This window comes from Tupaia chinensis, unplaced genomic scaffold (genome assembly GCF_000334495.1).
Source record: "Tupaia chinensis unplaced genomic scaffold, TupChi_1.0 Scaffold000368_1, whole genome shotgun sequence".
NCBI classification, from domain to species: Eukaryota; Metazoa; Chordata; class Mammalia; order Scandentia; family Tupaiidae; genus Tupaia; species Tupaia belangeri.
Window position 1 is genome coordinate 1,283,717 of NW_006159865.1, and position 16,589 is coordinate 1,300,305.

The 16,589-nt window shown below is 40.8% G+C and overlaps 1 protein-coding gene across 5 annotated transcripts in view; it reads left to right on the forward strand.

Moving 5' to 3' along the window:
* NEK10 (NIMA related kinase 10) overlaps positions 1-16,589 on the forward strand; it is a 225,545-nt gene that overhangs the window by 164,094 nt on the left and 44,862 nt on the right. For 3 of the 5 annotated variants that reach the window (XM_006153310.3, XM_006153311.3, XM_014589674.2), the window contains 5 exons: positions 4,804-4,987; positions 5,083-5,169; positions 6,737-6,791; positions 16,080-16,117; positions 16,217-16,357. In XM_006153310.3, the coding sequence (XP_006153372.1) occupies positions 4,804-4,987; positions 5,083-5,169; positions 6,737-6,791; positions 16,080-16,117; positions 16,217-16,357 (505 nt within the window). The remainder of the gene's footprint in view (positions 1-4,803; positions 4,988-5,082; positions 5,170-6,736; positions 6,792-16,079; positions 16,118-16,216; positions 16,358-16,589) is intronic. The other 2 variants (XM_006153312.3, XM_006153313.3) reach the window with 1 other exon arrangement.

Here is a 16,589-nt window from a genome sequence, read left to right on the forward strand (position 1 = left end):
GGTCGACTACATGGGAGTCCAGCGACATAGCCATTATGCTAACTGCTGGTCCCACATTTCTTGTTTTTAAGAAATGCAAATTAGAATGTCTTAAAACTTACCCACTTGGTGATTCTCTGTGCTTTGCTGCCTTTATATGTGAAATAGAATTACCTGACACTATAACCTCACTGAAAATGCTTTTGGAGATATTAGCATATGCACGTTCAGCTTCATTTGCATGTTAGCCAGCAGTCCTAGAAAACATGGTGGTCAGTAATGTGGTTGTAGACAGTGTCTACATATGATGCTTTTAGAACATAATGCTAGTCTTCTCCACCTCTTTATTAGTGGTATTCTTTTTTTTTTGGAGAGATTTTCACTATAGGGCGCGTGCACTCGCCAGACAGACAGAGAGAGACAGAGAGACAGAAAGCAAGAAATCACCCCCTAGAGGGGATGGCCATGCTGCAATCCCTTCTCCTCCATTCTCCTCTCAGGATCTTGGGCACGCACATACACGTGCCCGGCGTGAGTTTAAGCCACTGGGTCCGGGACTTGCACTGCGGTCGACTACGTGGGAGTCCAGCGACATAGCCATTATGCTAACTGCTGGTTCCCTAGTGTTATTACTTCTAGAAAACCTGTATTTGTATTAAGAATAATTTAAAAACCCCACTTTCCATTATTGATGCTAAGTTAGTTAACTGGTAGCAGTGAAAATTTTCAACCATGGTAAATAGAATACTAAATATTTAGATTGCACTATAATGATGGATTCATTCCCTAATTTATTTAATTTAGTGGCAGTTCATTTATCTGTTGTAGTGCTTTTAAAAAGTTCTATTTAAGAGTATATCATGATAATAATAGACCATAGTTATATCACAGTAGCAAATTTTTCAGCTTTGTGTAAATATTTTTTTAAGAAATGCAAAGTAAAAAATAAATGAAACTCAAACAGGAAGTTAGTATTTTCTTTTAGTATAAAATCTTCTCAAATGTATCCATTTTTAGGGTCTCGAAACACCAGTTTTTCTGGTTTAACTATTTCTTTCCTGCTTGAAGGTCAAGGGGAGGAGGAAAAAGCTACAGAATTTACAGATGGAATTAGACAATGCCATCACCAAACAACATCAGAGCTGAAAAATTTCCACCTACCACAGATAGGGAGGGCCCAGTCTCTAGGTTAGTTTGTCAGATCCCCTCTCCCAAGTGGCAAAGTCAAGTCTCCCAGAGAGAGGTCAGGAAAAGAGCCTCTCGGCACCATCATGTGGTCCTTCCACACTCGCTGATTTTTAAAAAACACTTTGAAATTCAGGCACTACATTTGTGTACAATAATACGCAGTGATCTACTCCCTATTTTGAATTTTCTTCGCGTTATCACTCATGAAAAGCATAGGAGGTGGTTTGCCGTTGGTAAAAGATCACTTTAACCAGAGGATGTCCGTCAAGAACTTGGTAGCACTAGATTTATATATTTAAGGGCACTTTTGTTTAACTAAACAAAAGTAAAAACTTACACTTCATTGGAATATGAATATTTCAGAACATAAAAGAATGCCTTTTTTGTTTTTGGAGAGAGATTTTTGCTATAGGACGTGTGTGCTTGTCAGAGAGACAGAGAGAAAGTGAGAAATCACCCCCTCCTCCCCCAAGGGGGATGACCATGCTGCAGTCCTTTCTCCATTCTCCTCTCGGGATTTTGGGCATGCACACACACAAACCTGCTGTGATTCTCAAGCCGCCGGGTTTGGGACTTGAACCATGATCGGCTGTGTGGGAGTCCAGTGACATAACCATTACATCATCTACTGGTCCCATAATTTTATAGCTCTAAAATAAAGCATTCTCTGTATATAGTTAGGGCTATGCATTATATTTATTTCTTACTTTTCTTCCTCTCTCTCCTGATAAACTAACAGTATGGGCAATTTTTTAAAATTACACTAGTCTCAGTAAGATAGAGTGTCTTAATTCTTCCCCTACTGCAGCGGCTGATTTGAGCAATGTCAGTCTGTTGCAGTTAGAATTGCTATTCAACTAGAAACCTGCTGCACATATAGAAAGAATTACATTATAATGAGGAAAATCGAGCTAAACACCATTGTGCCTATGCCAGTACTGTGACAGGAAGCATCTTCTGTAATAGTGGTGATTTTCATATCAGTGACAATTTTATTGTCTGGTTTGCATTGAATTCTCCTTGCTGCCATATTCATACACAGAATATGCCATCCATCCCTAAGAGATGCAGATGCCAGGAAACTTAACTCCCTCTCTTCCTTGAAAAAGCTTAAGTAATCAGAAAGTGAAAAAAAAAAAGAAAAATGATAGTGGCGGGATTTTATCCCTGCCACACGAGTTGCACTTTTTTTCCCCTCTATTTTTTGCCCAAGTTCCTTCCATAGGTTTATGTACTCGCTGGAGGTGTCTCCTGAAAATATCCTAGTGGCCTTATCACTTAGAGCAAATCATTCAGCCATCCTCTGCCTTGGGCAAGTGCCTGCTGGGTTGCTGAGACACATTATCATTGAGGGGTTGGTTGTCTTAAAGATGGATGAGCTTGGTGACTTCTCATAAGTGCAGAAGGGGAAAGGGAAGGGAAAAGTTTCATTCCTCGCCATAAATGCATCATTGAGTAGCCTCTTCAATGGAGACTTGTGGAGAAAGAGGATTAAAGATGAAAACACACAGAAATCATGAAACTACTGATCTCGCGGGGGATGTCACCTGCTTTTTGGTCCCTTCTCTCCCTTTGATTGCAACACAGAACTTCCTTATTGAGCTATTGCTGTGTGGAAGGCATTTGTGTAGGTACTGAGGAATTTAAAATGAACCACTATAGGGGCCAGCAGGTGGCGTGGTGGTTAAGGGTGTTGGACTCCCACACGGCCGACCGAGGTTTGAGGACTGGACCTGGCAGCTAGCTGTCTCACTTTCTCTCTCTCTCTCTCTCTCTCGCTTGTCTCTCTCTGGTCAAATTAAATGAGTAAGCAAACAAAGTGATATTTAGAAAAAAGATACAAAAAAATAATAAAAAAAGAACCACTATAGTCCCCAGTTCTTCAAGGGGTGGTTTGCATAAGGAGTTGGGTACCCAAAGATTCACATTAGGGAAAATGTGTCTACAGTTGTATATGGTTTCTGCCCAAGATAAAAAACTGTGTCATTTTTTACAACAAAAACTGATACAAGAGGGTCAGCAAGGTGGTGTGGTGCTTAAGGTGGCTGATCCCACGTGGCCAGCTGTGTGGTCTGAGTCCCTGACCTGGTGGCCTGAAACACACTGGGCACATGTACATGCTCAGAATCCCAAGGGGAGGATGGAGGAAAAGGGATTGTTGAGTGGCCGTCCCTCGTGGGAGGTGATTTCTCACTTTCCCTCTCTTTCTCTTTCTGTATCTCTCCAGTGAGTACACATACTCTATAGCTAACTTAATATTTTTAAAAAGATTTAAAAAGTTATAAGAGAGATTATTTTATTTTATTTCAAATCAAAACAAACTATGCAGCCTACATTATTATACCCTCTATACTTGTAGAGTTTTAAAAAGTATCTCTCTGATCACAAGTTCTCCTTTATCAAAGCTTTTTCTCTATTTTTATTGGAACTTCAGGGATAATTTTTGCAATTCTTAATAATATTATTTAGGGAAATGTGGAATCACATGACCAGAATGTTAACTTTGTGGAGCCTTCATAATATTGCTAGAAATGTTCCTGGCTGTTTTAAAGGACTCTGGAGAAGTCTGTGGCTGGTTCTGCAGAGGGTCAAGCCAGGCCAGGGTGTGGACACCAAAGTGGTTTGAAAGTCCTCCTCACTGCAGCTCTTTTTTAGGAGCCCTCATCTCGCTCCCCATGGCCTGCCTTTGTCTGCTACTAATTTCTTTTGAGCTTTGAAGAAAATAAGCCTTACATATCCCCTATGGTCCTGGGAGGATTCCATAGCAAATATCTTAGAAAAAAAAAATGAAGAGTAATTTTTGCTAAATTAAGTATGTTTATTTTTTAGAGGTACAAGTCTGTTGTTTTATTTTGTTTTGTTTCATTTTGTTTGAGAGGTTTTTTGCCTTAGGGTGCACACCCTCACTGAAGAGATACAGACACGGTAAGAGGGAAAGTGAGAAATCGGCCTCCAGTGGGGATGGCCACACCACAGTCCCTTCTCCATTCTCCTCCTGGGATCTTGGGCATGCACGCACATGCACTCGGCATCGATTTCAGGCTACCAGGTCTGGGACTTGAACTGTGGTCAGCCATGTGGGAGTCCAGTGATATAACTGCTACACCATCTGCTGGCCCTGGCGATTCTGTTTTTATAAATTGCCAAGGGGTGCATTTGCCAGAGATGGGGAGGGGCAGAGAAAATATCCCCTAATTGGGCATGGCTATGCGTCAGTCCCTTCTCCATTTCTCCATCCTGTTGCAGTTTTGAACATGTATGCATATGTGCTCAGCATGTTGCTCAAGCTTGAACCACAGTTGGTTGGCCATGTGTAATCTAGTTCCTTTAACCCCTAAGCTATGGGGCCAGCTTAGTGTTGCGATTCTCTGATCAGAACATACAGACCTTTGCTACTGAGCACTTTTGCCACATTCATTCTTGTTTGCCCAATAGTAGCTTGTAGACTCACTTTTTTTTGATATTTATATTCTGAATAGATTGCATAGCAGGTATACAGAAGGACTACTGGCGCAACTTCTGCATGAAAGACTTATAATGACTTTTCAAGCATTTCAATCTGTTTCCACAAGCCGCAGATACTGCAGAAAGATGGAAAGAGTAAGAGGCTATTAAACATTGAATTTCTCATTGCAGGAAACCTTTGAGAAGGCGAGCTTGAGTAGCAGCAGCAGTGGAGCAGCCAGCTTGAAAAGCGAGCTTTCGGAAAGCGCAGAGCTGGCGCCCGAAGGCTTCCAGGCCCCCGGTGGTAAGGATGAGGACAGGGCCTGTGAGGAAATCCTGTCAGATGATAACTTCAACCTGGAAAATATTGAGAAAGGTACTTCTCGTGAAAGGCGGTCAGCACAAACACACTCTCAGTTCCTTTCTGCCTCAAGGTTCATTTCCTTTTCATTGTTTTTTACTAATGGGCAGACATATATTCAGAGCTCGATGATGAGTTGGACATCTCGGATAACTCCAGCAGCTCCAGTTCAAGCCCTCTGAAAGACTCGACATTCAGTAAGCTTTCATTACCAGTTCGCCGTCAGTGGGATTCCAGCCAGTGCAGTTGGGGAATCATCCTTGAGTCAATTAAGTATCCCCATATACATAACCTCATGGTTTGTTTTCTAGGTGTTCCTACTAATTAGGAAAGGTATTTAGATTGTCTTTTTGACAGAGCCCAAAGGCCAACCAGCTCTGGGGTTTTATATTTCCTTAGCTGTCAGATGAATCGCTTATTATTTCTAACAGTAAATGCAGGTTCTAACTAGGGAGTTGAGATAACTAATTTAGAGACAGCTAAATAATAACAAGAATAATGGAAGTGACCTTTTATGATTCTGTCAATTAGCGGGACTAGAAGCTAGAAATGAAATTTGGCTAATTTTTATACAGTTTGATAATACTTTAATGTAGAAATATATTTAAATGCTAGAGACAGAAGAGCATTTAACTTTTTTAGAAACAAAAAATTATATATAATGTATATATGTGTGTGAATATATATACATATATACATATGTGTGTGTGTGTGTGTGTGTATATATATATATATATAAAATCTCTTAATTTGAAACAGTAAAGAAAATAAATGTTCTGGGGTATGGGGCAGAAAGGAAAAGATGTATTTAGATAAAATTTAAGTATTATAAGGAAGGATAGGAGTAAATACATTGAACACTCCTGGAACTGAAAGAAAAGAGAAATTAAAATAGGAAATATAGAGAAAAGAATGCTTCTTTTAAAAGTGTTCATTGATAGAAAAATTTAAAATATCGGTAAAAATACTCCAAAATAAATTAAGTAAAATTAATTCTCTCTCCTCAGTAACTATACCTGCTCTCATAAAAGAAGATTTAAAACAGTGCCCTGAAGGGTCAAAATAGAGCTCAAAGGATTTAGCTATATTTTTTTTTTTCTTTTTTGTCTTTTGCAAATTTAGTTGGTCCCTCAAAATGGTGACTAGATGCTCCAGATTCTCTGGGACAACCCCAATTTCCAACACTTGGTCTATTTTCCTTGTAAATTGCTGCCTATGAGATAAAAATGTCTTAATTTGCGATTGAAGAAAGATGAATGTAATACAGGAAAAAATATTTATGCATGTAAACATATGTAGCCTATTCTAGAAGAAGTTCAGTACTGACTGCTTTGAGGAGTTTAGTGTGGTGTATCTCTGGTAACCATGATGGGGAGCGTGGTGAGCAGCGATCAGGAAGGAAAAGCTAGATCTTTAATTTTATATGTGGTATCTTGTGTGATCTTGGCAAAGGCTTTAGGATAATTGTGGCATAGATATTTTATTGTATTTTGTTAGCTATTAACAATAATCTTTCTTGTTGTTTTGGTTGTTTAGCACTTTTTCTTGTGGGGGGGGGGGGGAGAACCTTAAACAAACCTGTCAAGAAAATAGTAATTTGTAATACATTTGAGCTGATACTTTCATAAACAAAGATAGTCTTTCCAGGATGTACAATGACTCAGCTAACAGAAATACAGCATTTAAAAACAAAATAAAAGACTTGTGGAGAAAATAAAAAGTAAAAAGTAAAAAAGTAAAGTGATTTTTATTTTATTGTTTCAGACATTTTAAAGAGAAGTTTTAGTGCTTCAGGAGGAGAAAGACAATCCCAAACAAGGTACATACAAATTGAACTCCTAGAAATATGTTTAGATTTTGCAGAGATGGAGACACTGGTGGCTAAATTGGAACCCGGTAGTCAGAAGTTACCATGGATATGTGTTAAGAGTCCACCCTCTTAGAACCAATTATAGTTTACCAAGTTGCATACTGGAAAGAGAACTAAGCTTGGACCTGGGTTTTAGTGCAACTCTGCTTCTGCTAGCTTTGTGGCCTTCAACCAATCAGGGAGCCTCTCTGAGGTCAGGAGTAGCTATCGTGCCCCAGGAAGTCATTGAGGGCTGCTTATTTCTTATTCCTCCATGTCCTAAGGGCATCCGTCTCATCCTCATGGCAGATGTGGTCAGTGTGACCCACCGAACTACATCTGACATCCCGGCCAGGAAGAGGAAAGGGGAGGTAGAGATACCCCGCTTCCTTTTAAGACTATGACCCACGTGTTGTGTTCATTACTTCTGCTCACTTACCGATCGAACAGATCTTCATGGGGCTACGTCTACCTGCAAGGGAGGCGGGGATATGTTTAGGGAGTCATCTTTTTTTTTTCTTTAAATTTAAGATTTTTGTCACAGGGTGCTTGTACTCACCAGAGAGAAAACGGAGATAGGGGAAGTGAGAAATCATCCCTTAGGGAGGTTGGTCATGCCGCAATCTCTTCTCCTCTGTTTTTCTCTCAGGACTTTGAGCATGCTCACACACATGCATGGCAAGATTTTCAAGCTGCTGGGTTTGGGACTCAAACTGAAATCGAGCATATGGGAGTCCAGGACCTTAAACACCATGCCACCTGCTGGCCCCAGGTGGTCTTCTAAAAGCAAGAAGAAATTGTTATTTGAGGACAACTAGAAGTGTCACTGATAGTTGTACCTGGGAAGATGGACTGAAACAAAACTATTGGATTTGACTAATAATTTGACCATCTGCTGGTCCCTATGTTTCCATTCTTGAGTCACCTTTCTTAGGATTCAGAGTCTTAGGACAAGAAAGTCAGTGAGCCTGGCTTGGATCAGACTCCTGTTCACTGCCCTGGGAAGAGTGGAGACCCTTGATTGACAGTCCTTCAAGTCCACTGGGGGTCCTTGCTGAATGGAGCAGGAGTGGCTTCTGGGCAGCCCAAAGGAAATCACTCTCTACCTCTGGGTTTGAGGGTGCTGGCTGGGAAGAACAATGTTAATGGATTTCAGCATGGAGAACGTAGAGAACAAGTTCCTGGGGAGCCCAGTTAGGTGGCAAAGGAAGATTCACATAGACAAATCATGCTTTGTTTAGTCAAAGATACAGCGTCACTGATAACTTTACCTTCTCTAAGTGAGAGTGAGGAAGGGTTAAGGTAGAGCTTTTTAGCGTAAACTCTTTGTCAGTGTTGCTGGTAATAAAAACTCAAGGAAAATTTATGAGACTGTATGATCTGCAAGAAAGGTCTGAAAAGTAAACCTATTGAACCTCATGGTGTTCTCTAGTGGGCCAAAATGCACCGACATCGTGGTCAGTACTGATAAGTAGGACAGGGGAAGGAGAAGGCCTAATATCCCAAGGAGAACTGACATGGGTATGTGAGACCCAAGCTAGAAGACTCTGCCGAGGGATCTCCAGGGCCTGCTGGTCCCTAGCATTCTCCACTCCCTAATTTACCATCACTGACCTCCCACCTCTGCTTCCACTGTCCACAGACAATGAAACCACACACAGGAGCCTGGAACTGGGGGAGCTCTTGCTTCTCTCGGCCCAGATAGGGAGCGGGTGTAGGTGGGACATGAGTGACTGGCCATGGAGCTGGGGGTCTAAATGCGTCTACCAAGGAGGAGGTGTGTCCTCTCATCTCTGGCATTTGAGCTTCTACCTTAACTTCATCCTGAGTGCAGTAGACTTGTGAGCTTCTCTGGAAATCTATCTACTGCTCATTTTCATAGGAAAAAAGTTCCAAAATAATTGGCAAGTACAACTTAAAAGTTCCCTTGTATGTTTAAAAAATTATCAAAAGGTTTTAAAAATATTATTATATACTATACTTAGTGGTATAATGTTGCTTAAATATATAGAAAAATGTATAAGCCAAGTATTTTAGTACAAAAAATAAAGTATAGCATATGGGTGTACTCCCCAATTAAGAGAATTTTATATTAAAATGGAAAGTTTCAGTCAGATAAATTTAGGAATCTTGGCACTGCCAAATACTTCTACTTTCTTCTATAGGATCCATGAAAAATGATCTCATTTGCAACAATTCAGTTATGCCCAATCCTTCAAAATAAAAGAAACATGTACTATTTATTTAAGAGCTTGAGATGGTTTTTTAAAAGCTAGTCATTAGCTAATTAAAAATTTCTTTTAATTGCTGGAGGGTTCATGGACCTTTCTGAGCGAGAAAGAGGTCACACCACAGTCTTCTTTACTCCCTTTCTCCAACCTTTCAGGATTTGGGGCATGCACACACACATGCCTGGTATGTTTTTAAGCCACCAGGGCCAGAATTGGACCTCTAGTTGACCATTTGGGAGCTGGCTCCCAGTTCACAACATGGTGTCCACCCAATTAGCAAATTGCTTTATACCAAATTAGATAAATTAGAATAATCAGAATGGGGGCATTTATTCTAAAAATCATTGAAACCAGGATATTACAGAGCAAGCTTTATCTTGGGGTTATGACCAAGTGAACAGATGGACATTGGAAAATGGCCCATACAGTGAGGTTGATGCTTTGGAAAGTGTGTTCCAAGGTGAATAGGATCTGACCTAAAGTAACATTTGTAGAGGTGTGTCATGTATGTGGTACATGCAGTGTGACATGCCATCAGGGAACAAAGGTTGGATTAAGTCAAGGTCTCTTCCCTTGACGAACTTACAGTGTCATGGGAAGATAAGGACAGATGTCAGAGAAAATACATGATGAAGGACAACCTGTAATTCATGCCAAATAAGAGAGAACATTAATAACTTTTTGACTTCCTTCCAGGTAATCCCCAGAGCTTCTCTAAATGAAAAGGAGACAGATCTTACCTGTATTTATACATCTTTCAAAGGCATTAAATAAAGTTAAAGTCATTTGCAATCTAATTTGTTTAGGATTTTCCTGGGGTTTTTAAGTTTATTCATGTGAAACGTGAACCTATCTTGCAAACTATTTAGGAGCTAAATGAGAATTTTGACGGTAAGAGAACATGGAGCTATATAATAGAAAAAAAATAAATTGAAAATCAAGCTTAGAGAGTTTTCCTGCTATTCTGTGCGATGTATGAAATGGTCTAATGGTTGCAGTGAGACCCTGGGCAGCTCTGCCCCTTGGAGCCCTTAATGACTCGTAGAGTCAGAGGGAGACAAAGAGACAGAAAGCGAGAAATTAACCCCAGGGGAGATGGCCACATCAAAATCCCTTCTCCTCCTGGGATCTTGGAAACGCATGCTCATGCACCCGGCTTGAGTTTTAAGTGGCCAGATCTGGGACTCGAGCCGTGGTCGACTATGTGGTAGTCCAGCGAAGTAACCATTACGCCCTCTGCGGGTCCCAGTACATACCTTATCTAAACACAGCTTCTAGAGTCTACAGCACAGATTTGACCCTGGTTTCACAGTATAGAGAGAAAAGCGTAAAAATAACTTCTTCACCGGTCACCACAGATATTCAGAGCCAGATTTAAGCCGATTGCTTGCTGAAGAACTAAACAACCTCTATAACCAGTGAAAATGGGTAAAACATGTGAACAGATGGAACTAGAAAGGGTACCTCCTGCCTCCTCAGAGGACTGAAGTTTCAGGGCTGGAGAAAGGAATGCCACATTAGGCCTGGGAGCTATCCTGGTGATCAGCCAGCCTTCTACCGATGATGAGGCTTTGTCGGGAATAGAATTAATGGCAAGAACCAAATCTGGATCAGTCCCCGATCTCTCTGAGATTTCCAACTTGAAGTGTTTTCAAATCTGACTTAAAATCTCCTGTCTCTACTACTATATGTGAGGAAAGAATTAAAACTGGACTTGACTTTTACCAGTTTTTAATGTGGATTTTATAGGCTGACTCAGTTTATATACATTGACAGTTTTATTCCAGCAGATCATAGCATTTTCTCAACGTATAAATTATTCTGTATAGTGGAATTTGACAAGGCACACAGGATCCTGAGCCTGTCATACGCACTAGTAAACTTTAGCCATTGTATTTTAACCTTTTTTTTCCTCTATCAGGTGCACGTGCTCTCCACAGACCAGAGACAGAGAGACAGAGAGAGGGAAAGTGAGATGTCACTCCCCAGAGTGGTTGGCCATCCACAATCCCTTCTCCTCCATTTTCCTCTTGGGATTTTAAGCACACAGGTACACATATCCAGCATGATTTTCAAGCTGCTGGGTCTGGGACTTGAACTGTGTCGTCAGCCATGTAGGATCCAGTGCCCTACTCTCTACCCCCTGATGGATGGCATTTTGATCTTCTTGAAAACATTCATTCACTTATTCAGTTGATAAGTATTTAATACGTGTGCCAGGCATGTGTCCAACTATGCCTTGGTCAGCCTTACCTTCTGCAGGGCGTGGGGTACTGCACACAGGTGCCGAGTTACAAACACTTGCTAGTTAATAGCAAGTGTCGAGTGTGGACTTCTCACTGTAAATGACTGACATCTTGACTACTGGCTTGACCTATTGCCTTTGCCGTAGCCATAGCTTAAGGCTCATTTATAGTCTTGGCCATCGCTACAGCTTAAAGCTCATTTTCTTTCTTTCTTTCTTTTTTTTTTCAACACTTCTGTTGCTCAGGCAACAGGCTTTCTCCTGCCTGCTTGCCTCTTGTTGCCAAGGCAACAGGGTGTAGTCGGCAGGCTGGTCTGAGACATGTCAGATGGTTGCAGTTTTGGAGATCCCCATGGTTCACAACTCGGTGTGTGCATGATTGTATTCGAGAGTGTATACCTGATCTAGTCTTTGTATATAAAGACAATTGTAAATGTCCGTGAGCATCCAGCGTTATAGGTGTGACCAGGAAGACGCTTTTGTAGTCTTAGGACCGCTGTATTTTCTTTTGTAGAATAATTTATTTAATTTTATTTATTTATTATTATTATTATTCAATTTGACCAGAGAGAAACAGAGAGAGAGAGAGAAAGCAAGCTGCCAGGTCTGGGACTTGAACCACAGTCAGCCATGTGGAAGTCCAGCGCCTTAACCACCACACCACCTGCTGGACCAGTACCTGTATATTTTGCCTCTTCTTAGCAGCAATGCTGCTTATTTTTCACAGTATTATATCTAACTCTACTTTGAGTAAATACTGCTTGATCATGACCTGCCTAAATCAACTTCAACTGCTCTTTGCCTACTCTCTTGTCTGCCAATATCACGACCCAGCCGTCTTACCCAGCCCACCCCTACCCCACACACGTCGTCAGTCAGAGCACTGTATTCCCTTTATGTGGCAGTTCTAAACCCTCCTGGCTTATGGCTCATTTGTTTCTAACCGTTATTGGAAAGCCACAGAAATACTATGCTGCTTTCTTGTCATGATACCAACTCTGTTAACATTATAGACAGATGAGAGCCTTTATTGAGGATGAGAACTCAGCCCTACATATTGTCACTTATTCACCCAGGACCTGTTTATGAATGTCACTCTCTGAAAGAAATTTCAGCTGTGAAATATTAGTTAGCTCATGTTACATGGTCACTGTAACCGTGGAAGGCACCCCTTTCCTTCCTCCCTCCCTCCCTCCCTTCCTTTCTTTCTTACTTTCTGTTGCCAAGAGGGCACATTCACTCACCAGAGAAAAAGAGAGAGGGAGTCAGAGAAAAAGCACCGCCCTCCCCCAGTGCTCTTGCCACAACCAATTTTTCCTCCCTTTGTGCACTCCATCAGGATTTTGGGTATGCACACACACACACACACACACACACACACACACACATTCACACAGTGTGGTTTTTAAGCTGCTTGAACTGGGATCAAACTGTTATTGGCTGTGTGGGATCTGGCTTCCTAAAAATAGCACTTAACCATTGTGCAACGGGGTGACCCAGAAGGCATTATCTTAATTTTGTAAACCAAGCTTCTCATTTCATTAAATTAATTTCTTCTTCTTTTTTTTTTTCAACATCAAGTCGTATCAGCATCAAATAGTATTAGTTGCTTTTTACAATTGAATTAAATAAACATGCACGTACAAGGCATGTGAAAATATTCCTTTTGTTCAGGGATGAATTTAAAAGAATTCTTGTGAGAGATAAAACTCTAGAGCTTCATCTATTTCATGGCCAGTAATCTTCTGTCAAAATAATTGTTCAAGTAATTTGCCCCTAGGCTTGAATTAATTCAGTAAAGATTCTCTTTAAAAAGGCCAGCAGAGGGACCAGCAGATGGCATAACGTTTATGTCGCTGGACTCCCACATAGCTGACCATGGTTCGAGTCTTGGACATGCCAGCTATATGTGCGTGTGTGTCCAAGATCCCAAGAGGAGAGTAGATGAGAAGGGATTGCAGCGTGTCCATCTCTGCTTCCCCCCGGTGGTGGTGGTAGGAGTGATTTCTTGCTTTCTGTCTCTCGGGCGAATGAATGCATCCTATAGCAAAAATCTCTCTTAAAAAAAAAAAAAAAAAGGCTAGCAGATAACATAGTGACTATGTCTCTGGACGCCCATATGACCGACTGATTGTGGTTCAAGTCCTGGACCTGGTGGCTTGAAACTTACTCTGGGCATGTGTGTGTGTGTGCATGCCCAAGATCCCAGAAAGAGAATGGAGAAGAGATTGTGGCATGACCATATCCCCCACTCCCAGATGACTTCTCATTTTCTGGCTCACTGTCTCTCTCTCTGGAGAGCACACATACCCGAAGGCAAAAACCTTTAAAAAAAAAAAATTACAAAGTTAACACTGTCATTCTCCACCTTATCTGTTGGTGGTTTGGGGTGGACATTTTAGGCTAACATCCAGTTTTAACAATTCAGCTTCTCTTTTGACTTATGAATTTCAGATGAGGTCACACCAGATCTATAGAGAGCCAGAAGCGATGACCTTTTAGAATCCTTTCAACCTTCCATTTTTCTGAAATTCTTTCATCAGCTACTGGTCAATGCTACTGGTCAATGTCCATTTCAAAACTATCAGAGAACATCAACTTCAATATGTGAAGCCTTTTCACTAGCAAATATTTCTGGAATGTTTTCTTTGTGTTAAACCATTCCTGTGTATTTCCCAGCTTGCGCTATCACAGAAGCATCATCTTCCGTTGCTATAATGTTCTATTGGACGTAACATTCAATGTGGTTCAATCTAGAGGCAGGCTGCCCCCGGGCTCTGCATAATTTCAATCATTTGTCCATCTGTGGGCCCAATAACTGCTTAGTTAAAAGCTGTCACTTCTGGTCATAATGAGTCTGTTCTATTTTGAAATTTGAGATGATTGTATTTTCTTGTGGTTTTTGATATAATTTCCAAAAAATTAACCTTTTGTGCCCCCCTGCTCTACTCAGTAGTCTTGTAAGTTCGAAGACTGTAGAGGCTATTTCTTTTCACCATCTCATCTCTAGGGTCTAGCACGGGCCCTACATGTAGTAGTCATTTAATGAATATTTGATGATTGAATATGCAATGGTTTTTTAAAAAGATTTCTTAAAGAGGAATTTAGAATATAAAGGAACAGCAGAGTTGGCACTGACTCAGTCTGGCCAGGGGGGTCTATGTCATAGATCCCACTAGAACACACTGGGCATAACCATTTTGTTGTTGTTTATTTCTTCATGAGTGAGAGAGACTGGGGGAGGGTGGAAGGTGATGCATGAAGTTTTCAGATTTAGCAGCTATGCAGAATAACTGTGGTGTGAGTAATGAAGAGAATGGCCACTAACTTCTTAGGAGGGTCTGAAAAGCATAAGCATGAGGCCAGGAGCCACATGAAACTCTTTTTTCCCCCTAAATGTTAACCTCTTTTAAAAAACTATTTATTTAATTTTATTTATTCATTCATTTATTTTAATTTGACCAGAGAGAAACACAGAAAGAGAGAGGGTGGGGAGTAAGAAAGCAAGCCACCAGGTCTGGGACTTGAACTGTGTTTGGCTATGTGGGAGTGTCCAGTGCCTTAACCACCTTGCCACCTACTGGTCCCCCACATGAAATTGTTGAGCAGTTGAAACTGACTTGTACAAACAATGAAGTGAATTTTAATATTTCATTCAGTTTTTAAATTTAATTTGCTATAGGGCATGTGTGTTTGCAAGAGAGAGAGAGAGAGAGAGAAGGAGAGAGAGAGAGGGAGGGAGGGAGGGAGGGAGAGAGAGAAAGCACACCCTGGGATGGCCACAATGCTATCTCTTCTCCACTCTTCTCTTCTCAGGACTTTAGACTTGAACACACATAGGCCTGGCATGTCTTTGAAGCTGCTGGGTTCAGGATTTGAACCCTGAAGTCAGCCATGTGGGATCCAGTCGCCTTCACCACCACATGATCAGCCAGCCCAAATTTCATTCAATGTTTATGAAAACATAAAACGATTTAAAATCTCTCATTAATTTTTCTTTGTCGAAATGATACTATTTGGGGTCTATTAACTACTAATTTGCATTTTACTTTTTTTTTATTTTTAAAAATATGGCTACCAGAATATTCAAAATTATGTTTATAGCTTGCATTATATTTTTTGTTGGACAGTGCTAGACTTTCCTAGATGGCAAACGGGCAGTCGTTCAGAAAGCATTTATGGGGCATTGCGTGTATACAAGGGTATGAAGCAGATGTTCAGCTCTTCCGCTCACGCCTCGGGCTGTCCTGTACACACATGGCCACTGCTGTGATCACACCCCTTTCTGAACTTTCTGAGAGCAAGTCTCTCTTTTAGATTTCTTTAAACATGCCTGGGCTGGGGAGTGTATATGAATTGCTCAAGACTTTCAAGTTTTATTTACTTGGTTTTTCATTTGTTTTTGTTTTTGTAGGAGCATATCATGGAACATACCATATATAAATGTTTGAGTGTTATTTCTTTCTAAGATGAAATCAGTACTTCGATGTTAAGAATAATAAGAAAATCTTTCAACCCCGTGGTTTGGGTCTCACTCATACTTAGAACTTACAGACAGCTGTGGGTGGATAAGTTCTCCCGTTTGCAGTAAAAGTCAGTTCTAGTCTATGTTGATATATGTTTATTTCCTTCTTTATTAAGCTCTTGAGAGCACCTTGAGGAGAAAGAACCTGTATTTATGATTATAATGTAGACTACGGCAGAGTATATAGGTTCATCAGCAAACGTTTGTCAAATCCAGATCATATACATCGTTCTAATGGCTTCCCATTCTGTTTCCAGGGACTTCACCGGTGGAATAGGATCAAGGCCAAGACCAGGTAACCTAACGTCGGCAATGATAACACCAAACACACGTTCCTGAAATGCAATGTGATTTATGTTACAGCTTCATGTCTTTCCCCCTTTTCTTTCTTCAGCTTTGCTGCCTCTTGACCTGCTTCTGAAAGTGCCACCCCTCGCGCTCAGGGTGCCCGTTAAGGAGCTAGAGGCTGAGTTAGTGACAGGGTGGCGGTCCCATAGCCTTCCTGCTGTGATTCTTCGAAATCTCAAAGATCACGGTAGTACTCATTAGGTCATGTTGTTGTTAATAAGATGTGATGAGCGAACACAGAAGTACGCTTGGGCCTCAAACGTCTGAACACCACTCGAGGGCATTTTCATACAGATAGGCGAACTATGTTATTTTTTTTTTTTTTATCCACGTTTGTTAGCTGGACAATTTGATGATTTCAGAATGCTTTCTGTGTTCACTTCTTGATTGAAATATTATGGGTTGTTTTCCCCAAACTT